The sequence below is a fragment of the Xenopus laevis genome, chromosome 9_10L (assembly GCF_017654675.1).
Source record: "Xenopus laevis strain J_2021 chromosome 9_10L, Xenopus_laevis_v10.1, whole genome shotgun sequence".
NCBI classification, from domain to species: domain Eukaryota; kingdom Metazoa; phylum Chordata; class Amphibia; order Anura; family Pipidae; genus Xenopus; species Xenopus laevis.
In genome coordinates this window covers 57,497,508-57,517,477 of record NC_054387.1, presented here as the reverse complement: position 1 = coordinate 57,517,477, position 19,970 = coordinate 57,497,508, and the positions used below count along the sequence as shown (strand labels likewise).

Below are 19,970 nucleotides of genomic sequence, written 5' to 3'. Positions count from 1 at the left end.
TTGGCAAAAGCTGTAATTAGTGGCCAGGGAACCTGCTATTATAGCTGGTTAATTGGGGACACTCTGATGCTGCAAGATTAACTCTCTGCTGCCCCTGGAGTGAGCTGCACCATGACTTCTGGGAAACAAATACCTAACCTTTCTCCTGCTGCTGGCCTGCTGCCAATCTAACCCCTCAGAGGAGCCACCCCAGCAGCCCCCTTTTATTATTCAGGGAAAAGCCCATCCTGGCAAGAATGTTCCATACTATTTGCTGTATGGAGGGGGGTTATGTAGCAGTGTTTATACACCCCATCCTTGCATTAGTCCGACTACAGTTGACAGTAAACTGACCATTATTGGGGAAATCAGCTTTGAAATCCCTAATCTTTCCTTGCAATTGCATTTCAGAGCAGCAGAGGGCACTGCTTTTCATTGTATGTAAATGGCTGTGATTAAACATGACCGCAAGAGCTGACAATCAATTCATCTTAGGGTCAGATACATTTTATTAATGTATAAGAATTCTTGTTGGTGGCTAAAAGTACACATCTAAGGCTTACTTCTCAGCTTTAATTCAGTGGCCGCTAATGTCCCTATGTACAGTATACCTGCCAGTAAGCACCCATAGTACCTAGAATAAAGAGTAACTCATAAACATTTATTTTATGGCAGTTGCTCATGCCCCTGATTGTTGGTGTAGTAGCATATATGTTTTATGGTAGCCAAGCAGTGAAACCACCCCCTTCCCCAAGAAGTGAAACCATCCTCACCCCCAGTAGTTACCCAGGTACATACATCTAATTCTCTATTGTCTGCATTTCCTGCCCCTGGGCTGCTCTCTTCCCATAGCCAGACAGGAACCTCTCACTGGGTAAGTGAATTGTATATCACCAAAATACAGACACCGGATTCTCCGTACTTTCTGCTCTTGGGGTGCTCTCTTATTTATGGTCTGAGCCTCCCCAGGTTGAATCCAATTTCGTCCCAGTACTTACCCAGGTACAGAGCTGTAGTTAAAAATAAAAAAGATCCTGATCCAAATCTACTATTGCTATTAGGTTGCTGTTCAGGGCCTAGTCTTTCCCAGCAATGACAGTGACCAGGGGTGTAACTATAGAGGAAGCAGACCCTGCGGCTGCAGGGGGGCCTAGGAGGTATAGGGGGCCCCACAAGGCCCAAAGAATGATCAATTTTAACATTTATTGGTAAAACAGGACAATCTCAGGATATGTTGGGGGCCCTAAAATGAATTTGCTGTGGGGTCCAGTTACATCTAGTTACTCCACTGACAGTGACTACTGTCTGCTACTGTTCCTGTACTCCCCCATGATGGCACCCCTGGGTGCAGTGAATTTTATTGACATATAAATGACTGACAGTAAAAACTACACCTATCTGTGATCAAACACACTCGCAGGGGTTAATGCTAATGAGGGCTCCGCCCCCCTGTCAGTCTCCAGTCTCTGCACTCAGGCTGCAATCACATTCCAGTGCGTTATGGTCAGAGATCCCGGGGGCTCCCTCTTCTGGATTCGCCTCTGGTTTCGGGGCTCAGGTGATGTGCAGGGAGGTAGTCTGCCTTCTCCTAATCGGTGCTGTGTTGGTAACTGCCGGTGTGTGAGAGCAGAGTGGGGCTGCAGGCTGTGCCAAAGGTGAGTGCGTTTTATTTCAATATAATATTCATATCCCCTGTTAACCATTGCCCCTTCCTTTTACCTGGGTGTACCTTTATGGCAGAGCTGTTAATGTTGGAAAATTGTTCAGCAAGGAGCCCTTTAAGGGTTAAAATGTAAGGAAATTCCCCAACCTGTTGCACTCAGTTTGTTGGTAAATATAAACTGTTGGTGGGTTAACTCTTTCCATGCTGCAGCAGGTTTTTTTGTGTGTTTTTTTTTTTTTGCACTGTGCTGTTCTGGGGTACCTCATGGGGAAGGGAGGGTAGGGAAGATTTTATGGGTTGGATGTAATATTGAAACAGCCTTTTGAGATATTTAAACTCCCCTTTCAGCCCAAAAGTCTCTCCCCCTGCCAGGGCAGGTCCTAGGGCTTTGGGGAGGGATGCAATAGAGCTCAGTGGCTGCTCCCTCAGCCAGTAGCACAGAACCCAGCACAGGATGGATCCAAGGAGCCAGGTACAGAGGGGTGGCCAGGTTTGCCTTATTTCTGTCACCTCTGGGCGCGATTTTAGGGGTGGGGTCTATATTGCCAAAATATGTGGGGTGAGGGGATGTTGGTATCAGGGCAGTCATTGCACCCTTGTGATCATTTTTTATTGTTTCTCTTTCCATGCTAACCAGGATCTAGGGAAAACAGAAATCCACATATTACTCCATATAAATATGTGTCAGGGTGTCTCCCTAATGCACAGTGTGTAGGGCTGAAGTTCTCCATTATGCCTTATTAATAAATGCCCCTGCATAATTATCTCTTCAGGGAAGCTTATAGGTCCAGGTTATTGTGCTCAGGGAACTTTACTAACCTACATATCTGTGTTTATTCATATGAGCGGGAGCTGCCATGCCACCCACTACAGGGAATTAGCTGTTAAAACATCCAGGACTGGGTCATTATCACCACATAGTTAGTTGGCATATGTACATGCTGTGCCACCTACACCATTCTACCTGACTACCTATAAATAATTCCTTCTGCTGAATAGTTGATTATGTGAATTTAGATGCATGGCTGCACAGAAATCAGTGTAGTTTGCGGCATGCAGCTAAAGTAATTGCCAGTTAACCATGCAGGATGGAAACAGGATAAAGTGGTAGATTGACAGAATGTTCTCTGCCAAGCAATGAACACAGCATCTTCCCAGGCTCTTCATAGGTAAAAAAAAAGTAGAGGGTGAACAACCGTTATTATGTGAAGTTGCCCTCGGGATGTGCTGTAATGCCACCAGCTCTTACCCCAATGGAAGAAAGGGTTGCCCAATGTACATTCCCCAAAGCTTTATTTGCTTTGCACTGTTTGGAGCCTGTTACGCTAATTGCTGTGATTCATGACTTTCGGTTGTTCTTCAGATCCCAGCAACCGAAGGGTTACATCTCCTTACATCTCTTGTTGGAACATGATGGGCACAATGGACCCTGGATCAACAATTCAGACCCCCAGCTCATTTACTACCCAATTTATTTATGTTCTCCCTTCCCCTTCCCTTCCCACCCTAAAAATCAGACTGGAAATGCACCCATTGTAGCTCTGCATGGGAGAGATGTGGTGGGGAAGGGGTTATAGTCACTAGAAAAGTGGGGTCTCCAAACCTGATAAAGCAGTTTGCAATCAGTATAATTTACAGGAGTGGAGTTTAAGAAAATTGTGGGAGCTGATTTTGGGTCTGTCCTGGGGAATTGCTGTAACTCTGAGTGGGGGGTCCAATGGGGAATGCAAGGATCTGTGTTATGGTGTGACTGAGGGTCAGGCCCAGAATGTAGGGTTGAATTTGGGTCACTCTCGAGGGGCCTGACTGAAGTTCTGTCCTTGATTAGAGGGCTGGATGGGGCTCATTTTCTGGGGGTCTTTTCTGGAATGAAGGGTTGGGCATTGCTCAGGTCCGAACTGAGAATTAAAATAGGCCCTGGTATTTCAGGTTCCCAGAGGCCCAAGCAGCCTCCACCAGCCCATTAAATACTGACTTTCTATGACACCTTATAGCAGCCCTTCTGGCATTTGCCAGAACCCACAGATTGCCAGTCTGGGCCTGGCATTGGTCCCTCTCTAGAAGGTCTGAGTTAAATTGGGACAGGGCCTTGGTGGTTCCTGTCTAAGAAGTTAATGGGAAAACATTTCAGAATTTTCTGTTGTATCTGTGATCTGTTTGAGTCATGGGGCAAAATTTGGCTTGTGGACAAGCTATATAGTTGGGGGAGGAATACAATTGTCTTTTTAATGTAAATGTGTCCGTTTGGTCTTTGTTTCTCTGCCTGAGGCCCCAAACTTCTCTCTTCTCATTGTCCAGCTTCTTTTGTTAGCTCTGATACCTGTTGGTCGCTTCCCCTTTTTTCTGTGCCCACAAACTGCCACATGATACCGTTGCACAGGGAGAGGCAGTGTTTTGAGGGGAGCACATGGTTGCCCAAGACTTCAGTAATCTTGATTTAACATCACCTGTATGTACTAAGAATAATCAAGCATACATATGTAGTATCCATATGTGTTAACTTGCACTCCTTTGGCAATGGTATACTGGAACAGGTAATGGATAACTATCTGCACATATATATAGGATAATGTACCCCCTGCTGTAAATTATAAGGATATTAGAAGTCACTGAAGGGTTCTGTGGCCATATAAAGGCACAAGGCTGCAGGTTGAGTTATACAGGGATCTCCGAGTTTCACTTATGTTTTATTAGGGATATTGTACCCCCTACTGTAAATTATAAGGATATTAGAAGTCACTAAGTGGTTCTGTGACAATATAAAGGCACAAGGCTGCAGGCTGAGTTATACAGGGAACTCTGAGTATCACTTGTGTATTATAAGTGATAATATACCCCCTACTCTAAATTATAAGGATTTTAGAAGTCACTGAGGGGTTCTGTGACCATTTAAAAACAGGGCCGCTCTGGCCATGAGGCAAGGAGCAAAAAGCCAAATTTCCATTTTTTAAAATGGTAATTCGGCTCTTCTAGTGAAGCGAGCGCAATAGTCCCTCCTCGACCCGCTCTGACAAGTTAGAAGCGCGGAGCATGAGTAGAGGGCATAACCCCCTGAAATGCGCCTGTTTAAAGGGGTGGTTCACCTTTGTTACCTTTTAGTATGTTATAGAATGACCAGTTCTAAGCAGCTTTTTAATTGGTCCTCATTATTTTTTTTTTTTTTTATAGTTTGTGAAGGAGTTGCCTTCTATTTCTGTCTTTTTCCAGCTTTCAAATGAGGGTCCCTGACCCCATCTAAAAAACAAATGGTCTGTAATTCTACAAATGTATTGTTATTGCTACTTTTTATTGCTCATTTTTCTATTCAGGCCTCTCCTATTCATATTCCAGTCTCTTATTCAAATCAACGCAAAGGGTAATTTGGACCCTAGCAACCAGATTGCTAAAACTGCTAACTGGAGAGCTGCTGAATAAAAAGCTAAATAACTCATAAACCACAAATAAAAAAATGAAAACCAATTGCAAATTGTCTCAGTATATCCCTCTCTACATCATGCAAAAGGGAACAACCCCTTTAAAGACACAAGGCTGCAGGCTTTGTTGGTTATATAGACTGAGTATACATGTTTAGTCCTGAATACGCAGAGAAAATGTGTTTCCTGGATTCTAACATCTTATTAACACAGTTTAGTTGGGTGACATCTAGACTCTGCTCCCTTTTGCCTTTCAGTCATGATGCCCCAGTGCCAGCTACTTGTGCCCAAGGTTACAGTTATTGATATATATGTTGCCACTTTACACCCATTGAAATGGTTTTGTTATAGTCCCTGTCTTGGCTCAGATCTACCCGCAGTTAATAATGGGTTTGTATTGCTAAAGGCGGCCTAAATGCTTGTGCCGACATGTCTCATTTTCCCATTAGTATTACCGTTTCATCATAAGGTGCGGAAAGATTAAATTCTTTACGTTTTTTGTGGCGGATACTTTTAATACCTTCAGGAAAGGGTATTATTTAGTTTAGTTTAGAGATAAAAAAAATAGCAACAAGTGGTGGATCAATGCCTACAGCAGACACAGCAGCTGCTGGTGGTACACCTTGACTGTGGTTTTTCTTTTGCAATGATCTTATTAAATTCAGGAAACAATAAAAGCAACTTGGTCACTAAAAAGGAACTTTTGTTTTATGAAATACACATCAGCCATCTTTAAAAATGTTCTCATGCATCTGGAGCAAATCCCACCCCCTGCTGGACCATGGGAAGGAGAGCAGCCCAGGAGCAGGAACAATCAGAGCTCTGTACCTGGGAAATAGTGGGAAAGATAGGATTTATGATTTCCAGGGGTAGACTTCTACCTGTTCTTTGGAAGAAACCCAGTCCAGGAGCAGGAATTAGAGCTCTGTATCTAGGGAAGTACTATGTGAGGTCTGCTTCACTTACCCAAAGGACAGTTCCTGCCTTACCATGGTAAAGAGAGCAGACGTGCAGAGATTCAGAGCTCTGTATCTGGGAAGTAGTAGGTGTGATAGGATTTATGATTTCCAGGGGGGAACTTCTGCCTGACTATGAGATCAGCCCAGGAGTAGAAGTATAGAGAATACTTGCTATGTACATGGGGAAGTAGTGGGGTACAGTTTAAAGTTTGGTTATAGCAAGGTTTGCTGTTAATTTTTTTCAGCATGTCCCAGGTAGGTGTTAATGGTTGCTGAAATATAACCAACTTTTAAGTGTTCTGCTTGAGACCAACCTGTAGCAAATCTGTTAACTATTTAAATGCCAAGGGCCATAGAAGCAACAGAATCCTGACAGTACTATAGAGGATGAAATGTATCCATACAGATTGTTACATTGTAGTTAGAGAAGATGTTTGTGTCACAGATGCTCTGCTGTGTTGTGTCTCTGGGTCATGTTGATAAGGGACTCGCATCCGTCTCACTAATTATAGGGACTGGGGTTTGTGGCTGATAAACTCACAGGATGTGACAAGTACAAACGGCCCTGACACTCGCATAAGAGGAGCGGAGAATGAAACATTACTGGTGTGAAAACAGTGACCTGTCTGGGCGTCCTTGTCACTTAGTAACATTAGATGTTTCTGATCTGTCTGATATGACTCGCCCGACCCCATAAAACAACCGCTCTCTGATCCTGTGCCCCCCCCAGGCTTCTCTCACATAAAGAAAAGCATGTCTGATTTGCAGCATCAGGTTTAAACATGGCTGGGCTGGCAGATACAGTAGATCAGTTTAACAAAGGGTCATATTTTTTTTTTTAATCAGGAAATTTAAGGCTGTTGGTATCAGTATTACAAGGTTAATAGGGACTATTAAAGGGACTGGCGCCATTGCCATTTTACAATCGGGAAGATTTTTTTCCCATTTTGAGGCTGATTGGAGACAGATTAGACAGTGGGATATTTTTGTATTCACATTTTTTAAACCTGCTGCTATATAAATCTTCACACACCTTTATGACCTTAATGACATAAGTGAGGTTGCAATGAGTTGAGTAGTTTATAACAAACTCTATGGGGCTGGCCACACTAATAACTTGGTAAAGATCTGATGTAGGAAGTAACAGGAGAGCATGATACCTGCTAGAGGCTTGCAGGTCTGACTGAGTGCACTGACACCTGAATTGCAACTGGACCTGCGGTTTTAACCACTACCCAAGCTGACCTGCAACTGCTGACCCACTATCAGTCGTCCTATGATGTTATTCTAAAAGTGGAAGTGATCTCATCCAAGGGCAGGTGTAAGCGTGGTAGGAAGGTGTAGAATCGCAATTTATGACCTGGTGTCCTGCTTGCACCCACATTTTTCTACCCATTAACCACTCAGCATTTGCCCCTTTGATGCTGTCTTGTTGCAGTACCTTCTTTCCTTATTATGGAGTAAGGCTGAGTATCCTTCAGGCATTAGAACCTGGAGGGGTTAAAGCAGCAGATGGTACAGAGAGGATCAGTGACCAAGTCCATCAGGTGACTGACCCTGTATGTGTGTGTTTGCACACTGCTGGTACCCGATGCTGGGTTATTGAACTTTAATGTTTGGTGACACCAATGTGAGATCTGGAACTTTTCCCTTTTCCAGGTAGATCAGTAAGGTCGTTATATAGTTATATATACTGAATTTGTCTGTCATTTCCCTTTAAGGGGCTCAGTCCCACCTTGGGGTAGCTAGAATTAGTCATTCCTAATTTTTAATATTTTTTTTTTTTTACTCTTTATATTTCTCTCAGTAGGTTTACTTGACCTTTATTTCTCATATAAAGGGGAAGATCCCTGTGTATGTGACCATGATAAATTCAGTAGTGGGTAAGCACTAGAACAAAATTCCCCAGACTACAGGTCCCAGCATCCCCTGACAGCCTTCAAAAAAACAATAGCTCAGCTGCGGAATCCAAATAGTTCCTCTCTGGCTGGTTGTTGGTGTTATAGCTGCAGAATGTATCAATAGTGTCCTTGGTCATTCGGGCACCTTCCCAACCCCCACCTAAATCTCATATATTAGAGGGAGTGGGATATCTGTTTGTTACACCCCTATATGCAGTTCCCCCAGCAAAATATGACTGATTGTCAGATCCTGTGCACTAGGTTATTTGTTTAGATACTGACAATGGAACAATGCACAGTCCTTAGTGCTGAAAAGCACCAGTGTGTGTGTGTTTGTGTGACACAAACATGTGACAGCTCCTTCCTGTGATGGGCACAAACACACGTCTGCACTAGTTAAAGGTGGTTATTTTCTCTGCATGAGTTCACGGGTGCCCTTGAATTGCCTTCTGTAGGAGATTATCGGATTTGTGAGACAGTGTTTTTATTCTTTTTAGCACTAACATATTTCCGAGTGCAGTAAATTGCAATTGCAATATATATATATATAGTTGTAGTGCACGGCTATTGAGAACTAGTGTTGTTAGGGGTAGAAAAATTAGCCTCTCCTAAAATGGAGGAGTTTGGTATCCGTTGGGTGCCCATCTGGATTCTGTCTCCTCTTTCTGACCCCAGGGCTGGAGCAAGAGATTCTGAGCCTTTAATGGGATTAAGTAGCATAGTATGTAAGGAAGCTCAGCAAGGCAGAGAATGTAATAGGGTGTAATCTAACTGGATGTACATTCAAATAGAAATCTGTAAATCTTGGGGTGGCAGTATTCATTCAGCATGGGCACAGTTGAGGGTGGCACAGAGTTGTAAGCGCCTTCATAATCACTTCCCTGCCCTTGCTGCTTTAATAGTCATATGGCCCTTTAATAGTGACTGTCAGTGTAAAGATGCACTAATGATCCCACACGCACACAACTGTTGCCATGGAGTTCAGAGGAGACTGGGCCCCTGGGAATGAGTGAACACTTTGCTGACATTTGCCCTATTTACACATTGGGTGTATAAAAGGGACACTTAACTCTTTCTCTGCCAGGAGTAGTGGAGCAATACCCCAGAGTCCAGGCTATGTAAAGCTGCTGCCCTGCAGAGCCAGGTAACTGTTTGATCAGCCCATCCATATCCCCTTCCCCAGGCAGCAGGAATGCGGGGCAGCGAGTGTCTCTGGTTGTGCAATTGCAGGAGCCATTGGAACAAAAGGAGCTTTTTGCACTCGGATAATGTGTGATTGAGCAACACCGACATTCCGATCTCTCCACCAGGCACTCACGTGCACTTTTCTGGAGGAAAATAGTTTATTTTTTTATTCCAAAATAGGATAAGTTTGGAGCTAGTGCTGCCCCTGCCTTCACCTTGCCTTTATCCTATAGCAAAGGCTTCTGGGTAATTAATAGCAGGGAAATCTGCCCCTGGCAGCAGCTTGTTGCCCACTGTGACTGCTGCCTGTGCATTCTGCCTCACTACACTGGCCAGCTCCCTTATACAATATCTGTGTATATATATATATATATATATATATATATATATATATATATATATATATATATATATATATATATATATATATATATATATATATAATATGTACTCTGTCTTCTGGCTTGTGTGACACTTTTTTAGTGACTGTGTATACCAGGAAAACTCACTGTGGGCCCAGGTGTTAGTGGGCCCTCTTGTTTCTAAATATTTGGCCTATTTTGTGGTCATTCCCTATTTCTTTATGGGGAAAATGCTTAATAATGGGAGAATATTGTAAATATATATAAAAGACTAGGAGAATAAAGAGGTTGAGTGAGTAGAGGAAGAATAATAGTTTGGAAAGGTCCACTGTCTAAGGTTTTCAGGTGGGCTCACGGTTTTAGGTTTTCTGGTGGGCCCAAGGTCTAAGGCTTTCTGGTGGGCCCCTGGCATCCCAGTCCGACACTGTGTACAATATTTGTGCATTGCAATGGGTGTGGTCTGAGTAAATTCTGATTTAAAGGTATTTGTACAAGTGACAGGTTGTGGTGCATCACCCTGATGCCATCAAGCCTTTCAGACTGACAAACAGTCGTTGCCACGGCAAGCAGAGAGGTGAGTTTGGTCACAGTTGGATTCAATAACTGACTGAGCACCAGTGTTTCAGTGCAAGCCACATGCTCTTGTGTCAATAACAATGTTTGTTTTCTATTTAAAAGTAGGGCCAGCGCTTGCCCTTTAGTACATAAGTGTAAGATTTTGTTTGTGCTTGTAACACTATATAAACAGTCATTATGAACAGTGAATAAAGGCAGACTGACTCCTGACATTAAAGGGATACTGTCATGGGGAAAACATTTTTTTTGCAAAATGCATCAGTTAATAGTGCTGCTCCCGCAGATTTCTGCACTGAAATCCATTTCTCAAAATCGCAAACAGATTTTTTTATATTCAATTTTGAAATCTGACATGGGGCTAGACATTTTGTCAATTTCCCAGCTGCCCCAAGTCATGTGACTTGTGCTCTGATAAACTTCAATCACTCTTTACTGCTGTACTGCTAGTTGGAGTGATATCACCCCCTCCCTTTTCCCCCCTCAGCAGCCTAACAACAGAACAATGGGAAAGTAACCAGATAGCAGCTCCCTAAAACAAGATAACAGCTGCCTGGTAGATCTAAGAACAACACTCAATAGTAAAAACCCATGTCCCACTGAGACACATTCAGTAACATTGAGAAGGAAAAACAGCAGCCTGCCAGAAAGCATTTCTCTCCTAAAGTGCAGGCACAAGTCACATGACCAGGGGCAGCTGGGAAATTGACAAAATGTCTAGCCCCATGTCAGATTTCAAAATTGAATATAAAAAAATCTGTTTGCTCTTTTGAGAAATGGATTTCAGTGTAGAATTCTGCTGGAGTAGCACTATTAACTGATGCGTTTAGAAAAAAACATGTTTTCCGATGACCGGATCCCTTTAACAAATGGCATGTGGATCTAATGCACCCAGTAGACACCTAGTTGGAGAGCTCTGATTCTCTGTACATTGTGCTCCTAGGGATATATTTATCAGAGAGTGTAGTTATAGATCGCCACAGTCTTCTAATCAAATTCCGCCACTCTCCATTAATTTCTATGGTATTTTTAAAAGAGTATTTATCAATGTGTGAAAGTGACTTTGACAAATATGCTTTTCAAAATCCCATAGAAATTAATGAAGAGTGGCGTAATTTCACTCTAGAGGACTGTGGTGATCTCTAATTTCACTCTTTGAAAATATACCCCCTAGACTGCTCTCTTTCCCATGGCCCCAAGAAAATGTTTTTTTTGAATGCATTTATTTTACTGGCCCAGGAAAACCAGTGTAAAGCAATTTTATGAGGTAGAGTCTACTGGCTGTATTATGTGTAACAGTGGCACTACACATGCTCATTGAGCTCTGGACTGCTGTTGTGAAGCTTAGGAGGTGTGGGAAATCATCAAACAAAAAGTGAGGTCACATCTGTCATAGTCAGGGCCAGATTTCACATCAGGGTGCCCATAGGCCGGCATAAGCCACTGACCCCCCCCCCAATCCACACTCCCTCCAGGATTGGGCACATACAGAGGGACAGGACGCACAGGCTGGCACCCTTCACTGTTCCTGTGCCCCTCAGGATCACGTGCAAATGCTATGCTGCCATGTAATGTGAATCTGAATTAATTACTTGTCAGCCTTGAACTGTGACTTTTATATTCTATATATACAGTATTCTGTGAGTCGATACCTAATCTCAGGTAAGTGACAGAGCCTGTGGTGAGAGTCAGCAGAAAAGAAGATGGGAAGCTACTGGAAGCATTTTTGGAGGCACAGATCTTCCCTGATAAAGTGTTGGTACAGAAGCACAAAACATAAGGTGCAGCATTTTTAGCTGATTCTGTGATGAGGTATAGTTAATGGGAGGCGGGAGCCAATCAGATCCACAGACAGAGAAAGGCTAGGAGCTATAGTTCAAGGACACAACTTTGTTTAATGGGGTACAGATTGGGGGCATGAATTGGATTGGCCCAGTTTCCCTTTTTTTGTTTCTTGCAATATTGATTTTTATTTTAAATTCCAAAAAAGGTGAATTTTCAGGCTCCTATTAGAGCAGCTCTGGCAGGGTTGGTTGGCAGAGCAAAGTAGATTCTACGGGCACTTAAACGTTTATTTTCTTTCTGGAACATTTCTAAAGCGGAGAGTGACGCTGCTGCCAAACCAAATATTCTCCCCTTTTCTCTCTTTTCAAGCCATTTTATTTTTTTGGATGTAGAAAAAAAACCCTGTTTCTTTCTCCCTTCCCTTGGAGCTGTGCGGTATGGCCCGCTGTATTTATATGCTGAGCCACGCGCTGATTTACGGACAGTCGCAATCTGCTCCAGATGGAGCCTCGGCACTAATCTCAAATCTGCCGCGTCATTCACTGATTTGCATGGAAACGCAATCACTTACAACTTAAATGCTTAGCAAATTGAATATTAGGAGAAAAATGTGTTAATACGTTATCCTGCACAGAGAGGGGTATTTATCAGTGTGTTGGTTGTATTCACATGTGACGCAGGAGCTACCAAACTGCTTACACTGATGGGGATAATTAAAAAGTGATAAGCATGAAGTCCCTTTCCTCTGGGACAAGATACCTGGGGCAGGGGATTCTGACTCAGGGTTAAAGGTGCCCCAACTGGCCACAATATGAATGAACACAGGTAGCATGCCCTTACCAAACAATAACTTAAAAGTGTAGATTAAAGGGTAACTTAAAGCCCACAGAAACATTTGTCTAGACTGTGAAACTAAATAAAGTAAACCAATAACAATTCCTTAACCCTATGTGACCTGCCCAAACACAACCTCTTGCCACTGGTCATGGACCAATCCTGGGGAAGTGGGGTGTCGGATTTATATAGCAGGTATAATTTCTCATCCTTGATAAGTTGCTGGTGCCCAATTCAGCCTCAGGTGGGGCAAGTTTTGGGAGGGTTAAAGCAATTGGCTGAATGGAGAGATCGATCTCCAATCCTAATGATCTGTCCCTACTGCTCTACTCCATCTGCTGAACTCATTTGCTCCCTCCTTCCAGTTCCAACACAGATGGGATTCTACATCTCCTCTACCCTGAGCTGTCAGAGATTGGCCAGAAAAACATATTGGCAGCTCCTAAGAGCCAAACGGGGCTTTTATATAGGAAAATATGAACAGGGCTCATAGTAAAAATGAGATTTAATCATCAGACTGTGAGAATGAAAATCCAGCTGCAGTCTCTAGCTACTGTGGAACTGCAAATGTCACCTGTCGGGGGTAATGCTGGGAAGTGTAGTTCTATAACAGTTCTAGAACTGCCGGTTTGCTTTAAATGATTGATAAGGATAGATTGGATGAACACTCCGTTATAACCTACTTATTACAGACCATTCACACTTACCGTCCATTCTAATTGTTTGTTCAAGGCATAACTGAATCGGTGAATGCCACCCCTAGATATGAGGGGACCCTCGCATATAAACTACAAGTTCAAGGCCCCCTCCAACTTACCCATTACTCTATTTGTATGCAATGTGTTGGAAATTAAAGCAATGTTATAAGTGGGTATATTTCTTCTTTAAAGGAGAACTACAGCCTAAAAACAAATATTGGCAGAAATGCAGTATTTTATGTACTTTTTAGTTACTGATGCTGATGCTACAGGGCTAATTATTAAATTCTGATGCAAATTGCAGTTGTTTCTAAACTGTCGTGTACTGTGAATCTGAATGAATTTCTTATCAGTCTTATCCAGTGACTTTTATATTCTCTATATACAGTATATTGTGAGTCACTCCCTCATCTCAGGTAAGTGACAACATGGGGAAGTGAGAAGATGGGGAACTACTGGGGCACCTTCAGGCACAGCCATAGGCTAGTACTGAATCTCAAAGCATAATATGCAACATTTCTAGCCTACTTCTTGTTAAGCATTATTTCTCCTTTAATATCTGGCCAATGCAGTGTGTCGCAGGCCCGGACTGGCAATCTGTGGGTTCTGGCAAATGCCAGAGGGGCTGCTATAAGTTGCCATAGAAAGTCACTATTTGTTGGGCTGGTGGAGGCTGTTTGGGCCTCTGTGTGGGATGAATGGGCCTCTGTGTACCTGAAATGGCAGGGCCTATTGTGAATCTCAGTCCGGACCTGAGTATGTGCCCTATGAGCTGACACTCTGAGTGCCTGTTTCTCTCCCCACTAATCTGTTCCTTGTGTTTCCTCCTGCAGCTCAATATGGGGGATGTGACACTTATGACAAGTCCCCGGATATCCAAAACATCTATAGACCTTCCCCATGCACAGTTGTCTCTGCCCACGGCAGCACCAGCCTTCACCCTGCCACCGAGGAACTGCCGCGTGTCCGTCGGAAGCACCGCCAGGTTTGATGTCAAGGTATCTACTTCTCTAGAGCCCCTAAATCTCTCTCCCTCTTTCTGGCGTTGGGTAGAACCTATGCATTTAATAATCCAGATCCTTCTTGGCTAGTTAGCAATGCATCAAGAGATGACTGCTGCAGGCTGCATTGCTTTCTGTGCTGCCATGCACTATGGATCTAAATCAATGCTAGTGAAACGTTCATCAGGAGTGAGGGGCCAAGCTGGGCTCCTGGGCTAAAAAACAAAGTGGGTGTGCATCTCACCTTTTCTCTGCACACTGGTATCTAGCAGTCAATATGTCTACATTGTACACTTATACAACATGTGTGTATCTGTAGAGAAACGTTGCAAAACCCACCAAATTCATCACTTGCCCAAATAATTTAATAATAAGGGCTGTCAGACTACACCTCCCAGCTTCCTCCAGCTGAAAAGTTATCGTAGCTCAGCAACAGCTGGAGAGCTGCAGGTTGAACCATAAATCATTAGGAAGAGCCTCCGGACCCCGCATACAAATACTATGCTGAAATAATATGCTGCAAAGTATTTTAATTCATTTTTGCATGACACGATCCCCAAAGCATTGGCGCTGGCAGACTGGAGGGGCCCTTTCCTAGCCAAGTCTGTGCCTTATTAAATAGGTAACCTCTGCCTGGCCCTCAGACCCAGGGAAAGCTGGAATCCGCTAATGCATCGCAACTGGAAAACCCGACCCAGTCATGTCCAAGTTTCCAGATATTAAGGCAGAAGTGAGCTCTGAGCTGGGTGACCTACGCCTTCGGGAATGCACTCAGCTGTGTGGCTTACGGCATCACCTAATAAACTGCCGCCGGCCAGAAGCGAGTAAGGGGGCCGCTGTCTGCACTGAACTCTGCCTCCTAGTGGGGGTTTTGTGCTGTAGTCCTGGGAGGTCAGGCAGGGACCCTTGATAACTTTATTTAATGCTCATTGCAGAGGAACTCTCAGTTATCAGTAGATTAGAGGACATTGGGATGTTTAATGTGGGTAAATTGATCCTAGCAAAATGCCTTACCTGTGATTGCACTGGCAGGATCAGAACAATTACCATGGAAGTCTTAAAGTGATACTGACACTGAAAAATGTATTTTCAAAACATTAAAAGTTACCTATAGCTCATGTTAATCGTTTTTTGCTGATAGTTCTGCTTTTGTAATTATGACTTAAAGTTCATAAATCTGACTGTTTTGCCAATCTGACTGTCTCATCTCTGTCTGTCAGTTAGAGTCTCTAATGCTAACAGACTTCTGCTGCACAAATATGGCAGCCCCCTCATAGAGGAACATGGGGGTAAGAAAGGTAATGTAAAAGCATCAGGCAAATACCTTTATGGCATAATTATAAATAGCATTCAAAGATAATGTTATAATGGATATAAAAAAAGGTTATTTTCTGGTGTCAGTAGCTCTTTAAGAAGAGATATTTACCGTACTTCCATAGAGTTATGTTTCATTTCCCTTATAGCCTTCCAAGAACTGGAGCACTGAACTGGTGCATAAAAGCACATCTGGCCACATGGGGGCAAATCTCTTGAACAGAAATGTTTGAACCTGTTCTCTCCTTACTAATGGTTGCAGCCACTTCAGAAGCCGGGATACTTTAGTCAAGGTCGGACTGGGCCGGCGGGAACTCCCCCCCCCCGCTCTTGTGGGCCCTGCCGGCCCAGATGCGCACCTGTGGTTCCTCTACTGCTGCAAAATGGCTTGAACAAGGGCCCGGGGCCCTAAGAACACAGTGCGCACGCACACTTGTGCACACGTGCAGCAGAGCACATCGGCGGGGGGCTTGAGACTGAAGCTCCGGTGGGCTTCGGGCCCCCCTGTCCGACCCTGACTTTAGAAATTAATTAGCTGTGCCTCATTCCCAGCACTGGGCAAAATAAACGAGAAAGGGGGAGAATTTTATTGTTTGGAAAGAATTTTGCTCAGCAAGGTGGGTGAAAACAACCTGACGAATGAGAGCGAAAGTCCTTGTGGATGATTACAAGAAGAAATTTCAGCCAGTTCCAATAATAAGGGATGTTGCAATAACCCTTGGGGAGAATGTGTGGGTGCACTATGAATCGAAGAAAGGCCATATACGTCCCCCTGTCCAATAACAGTGTAGTGTGAGCTCCTGCATAGTCGTAGTGCAGTGTGAACTCCTCCCTATCATAGAATGGTCTGCACTCTATCCAGCTGCAAAGCAGTAGGCTCCTGATCATAGCCACTGTCAGCCAATTAACATTCTAGCTAATTGGTATTTGAGGCATCAGGGCCCCCATGGCTTACTAGATAGTTTTAAATATTGTTTGCTGGGATATAGCGCTGACAGGGCCCGGTACAGTAGGACCCCCTGTGACTTCTCAGCTCCCCCTGTGACTCTCTCTGCTCGGCTAGTTGGGAGATGCAGGCACAATGGCTCCTTCCTTGTTACAAAGTGGAGCTGTAATGCTTGCAGGGTCAGGCATCCTTACATCTAGAGTCAGACAAATGCAGTGCTGCGGCTCCTGCGTGGCACATCACCCCCCTACTGAATATGCTGTCTTGTCCTAGAATCACTTTTTTGTTGAAATCCCATAAAAAGGTTCACTTAATGAGTTTAACAATAGGGAAGAGGACATTTAATCTGGTGAATATTTGGAGATATTGGGCTCGGCGCAGTTGCTTGGCATGGATTCCAGCCTGGCCCAGGACTGTTCTGCTGAAGCACACGTTGCTTTTAGCTGCCTGCAACGTGGCACTCAACTGACCGATTTGTCAGAAGAACTGCACAAACAGTTCTCTGTGCCACTGCCCATGTCAGTGCCCCCCCCTCACCCCCAAACTAAAGGAGTAGGTTAATGACCAATATAGTGTGTGTAGTAAGGCAAGATATAGGGGCGTAACTACAGAGGAAGCAGACCCTGCAATGGCAGGAGGCCAAGGAGTGTAGGGCTCCAGTAAGGCCCTAATTAATAAGCAATTTTAAGATATCTTGGTAGAATAAGTCAATTTACCAATTTTTGGGGCCCTAAACGGAATTTGCTGTGGGGCCCAGTAAGAACTGGTTTATGTACAAGGAATGTCCAACATATAGCTGTAGATGAACTGCAGCTTCCTGCATTCAGTCACGAGCAGTCAGGGGAAGCTGGGGGTTATAGTCAAGCAACAGCTTGAGATACTTGAGAACCGGGGGTTTAAGCAGGAACAAAACTGTTTTTTTATCTGCAGCCTTTCCTAGTTCTGTTACAGGTTCTGATTTAAAGGTTCTGTTTGCTGTGTTTCTAAACATTAAATGAATTGTGTAGGGTATGGTCCTTTGATTACCATATTATCACGAAAGGACAGTAAAGCTGAAAGACTTTAGGGTCTGAGACAAACGAGAAGCCATAAAGTAGGAGCAAAGCAAGTAGTTGAGCAAATTCTTTTTTTTAGGCAGTTCTTATAATGGGGGTATTAATCCCAGAAGTGTGAGGGAAAGGCCATGTATAGTGCAATGGTTCTGTTACTCATGGGTTTATCTCAAGCCTCAAAGTGAACCTCCTCTCTAACTGCAGTGTGCTGTGTGCTCCTGGCCAATCACAGTGCAGTGTGCTCCAATCCAATCATAATGCAATGTGCTCCTACTCAATTACAGGGCAGTGGGCTCATGATAGCCACCATCAGCCAATTTACATTCATTAGGGTCCCAATGACTAAAGGCCGACAGACCGAGTGGGCAGCTTATTGGCCTGTGTATGGGGCCCTCCGACAGGCTTCCCCGATCGATATGTGGCCGAAAGTTGGCCAGATGTCAATCGGACGGGACTAAAAATCCCGATGGATCGCGGCTGCATCATTGATGCGGTCCTGTGATCTGACCGTCCGTTAGCCATCATTATGATGCGAACTTTGGGCCCTAGGGCCCACGATCGGATCAGCCTGATATTGCCCACCTCAAGGTGGGCATATCGGGGAGAGATCCACTCGTTTGGCGACATTGCCAAACGAGCGGATCTCTCCGTGTATTGCCACCTTAACTACAACATTTTAAACATAGATTGCATTGATGTTAGGGCCCAGTACTGTAGCTCTATGGCCACTCTGCTTATAGGGAAACTTTGCAGACAGGGATGGGAGAAGCTGGAATAAACAGGCTGCTTAGTGGGATGCTGAGAGTTGAAAGCATAAAACTCCCATTGCATGTCTCTTGCTCACACCCAGTAATTTGGCTCTTATACTGCTAGGTCTCCCCATTCTGCCTTCCATAAGGGGAATCTTTGTGGGGAACATTAATAGGATTTTGCCCCAAGGGCTGAATGCAGGGCGGGCAGCAGTCATAATAATGTCTATCCATCTCGGTTTCTTGCTCACAAACCGAGTGCAGATGTTCCCTGGCTGAGTGGCGCACATGCCGACTGCTAACACGAAATATAAATATTAAGAGCATTCTTGGCTGCCCCCAATACTCAGATATGCTAATGGCCAGACAGAGGATTGATTGCGGAATAGTTGCTTGAGGCGGGGGCCCCCAAGCTGAAAAGGCACATAAATTATAAAGTCATTTTCCTTTTGAAATAAATGAAGCTGAAAGCCACGGGAATTTGCTTTATTGACTCCAACCCTGGTGCAAATCAGGTCTCGCACACCGACTCTCCTGGTTAAAAAGTATCCATAAGGTTTATGCCTTGTGCAGCCTGAACAGTTGGTGGTACATGGGCCACTGCCAGGATATGGCACTCTTCTCTACTGTCGACCAAATATGACTTATTCCTGCATTGTCTGTTAGCTGTGCCAAGATCTGGCAGACATCTTATATCCAGAGCTTCTATCAGGAATCACATGCCCCACACTGCTAAACTAGACGGGCTCACTTTCCCAGGGGGGCTCCAGTTATTAACAAATTGGTCATCTGGGCCCCTGGGCAGAGGGCCCTGCCAACAAGTACAATGGGGTGCGATAAAGAAAAAAAACCCCACAAACCCACATAAGTCAATGTCCCTGGTCTATCCCAGCCATGCCAATTCTACTAAAATCCCACTCACAATCCACCCATACTCTGGCCACTCTCCCACAAACTCCCCTCCAACTCACACTCTCTAGTCTCTTGGGGACCCTTCTATTATTAGGCCCCTGACTGCAGCAGCCCCTTTACCCCTTGTTAGCAACCCGCTAACATCCTTGCCAGAATAAGGCACCAAGATATTGCACAAACTGTGCATCAGAGAGAGAGGCCGTGACCACATGGTGCCAATCACACTGATACAGAAGATTGATATACATACATACTCAGCAGAATTTCTGTACCAGAACACACCAAGCTTCTGTAGGAGAAGAAACCCTGCCATACTGATTGCACTTTAGTGCCACTGCTTTAAAGCTGTACTTCCTAATAGTGGTTCCCAGTTGTGATTAACCCAGCTCTTCCTTTTATTACTGCCAAACTATGGCTGATTTCTGCTTCGTCCCTTAGGTTGATAGGGGCATACACCCTAGGGGCCAGCAACATGCCAGTCCAGGCTAGACTGCGTAGCTGCTGTATCACGTTTCTCACAAACCAGCTGCATTTTTATATGACATGTTTTGTTCCGCTCCCCTAGTGACCGTCACTCTGCATTCTGCCCCTTATGGTTTGTTTACAATAACAGAAAAGTATTTATTACCCTCAGCCCTTAGAGA

General features: G+C 44.1%; 1 protein-coding gene across 3 annotated transcripts in view; it reads left to right on the top strand.

Annotated features, from left to right (window-relative positions):
* The first annotated feature begins 1,453 nt into the window (after positions 1-1,453).
* The window catches only part of mylk.L (myosin light chain kinase L homeolog), an 88,256-nt gene continuing 69,739 nt past the window's right edge, over positions 1,454-19,970 (top strand). For 2 of the 3 annotated variants that reach the window (XM_018235626.2, XM_018235624.2), the window contains exons 1-2: positions 2,020-2,114; positions 14,186-14,350. In XM_018235626.2, the coding sequence (XP_018091115.1) occupies positions 2,097-2,114; positions 14,186-14,350 (183 nt within the window). In that variant the 5' untranslated portion in view covers positions 2,020-2,096. Of the gene's footprint in view, positions 1,635-2,019; positions 2,115-14,185; positions 14,351-19,970 lie in introns of those variants that run through there. The other variant, XM_018235625.2, reaches the window with a different exon arrangement.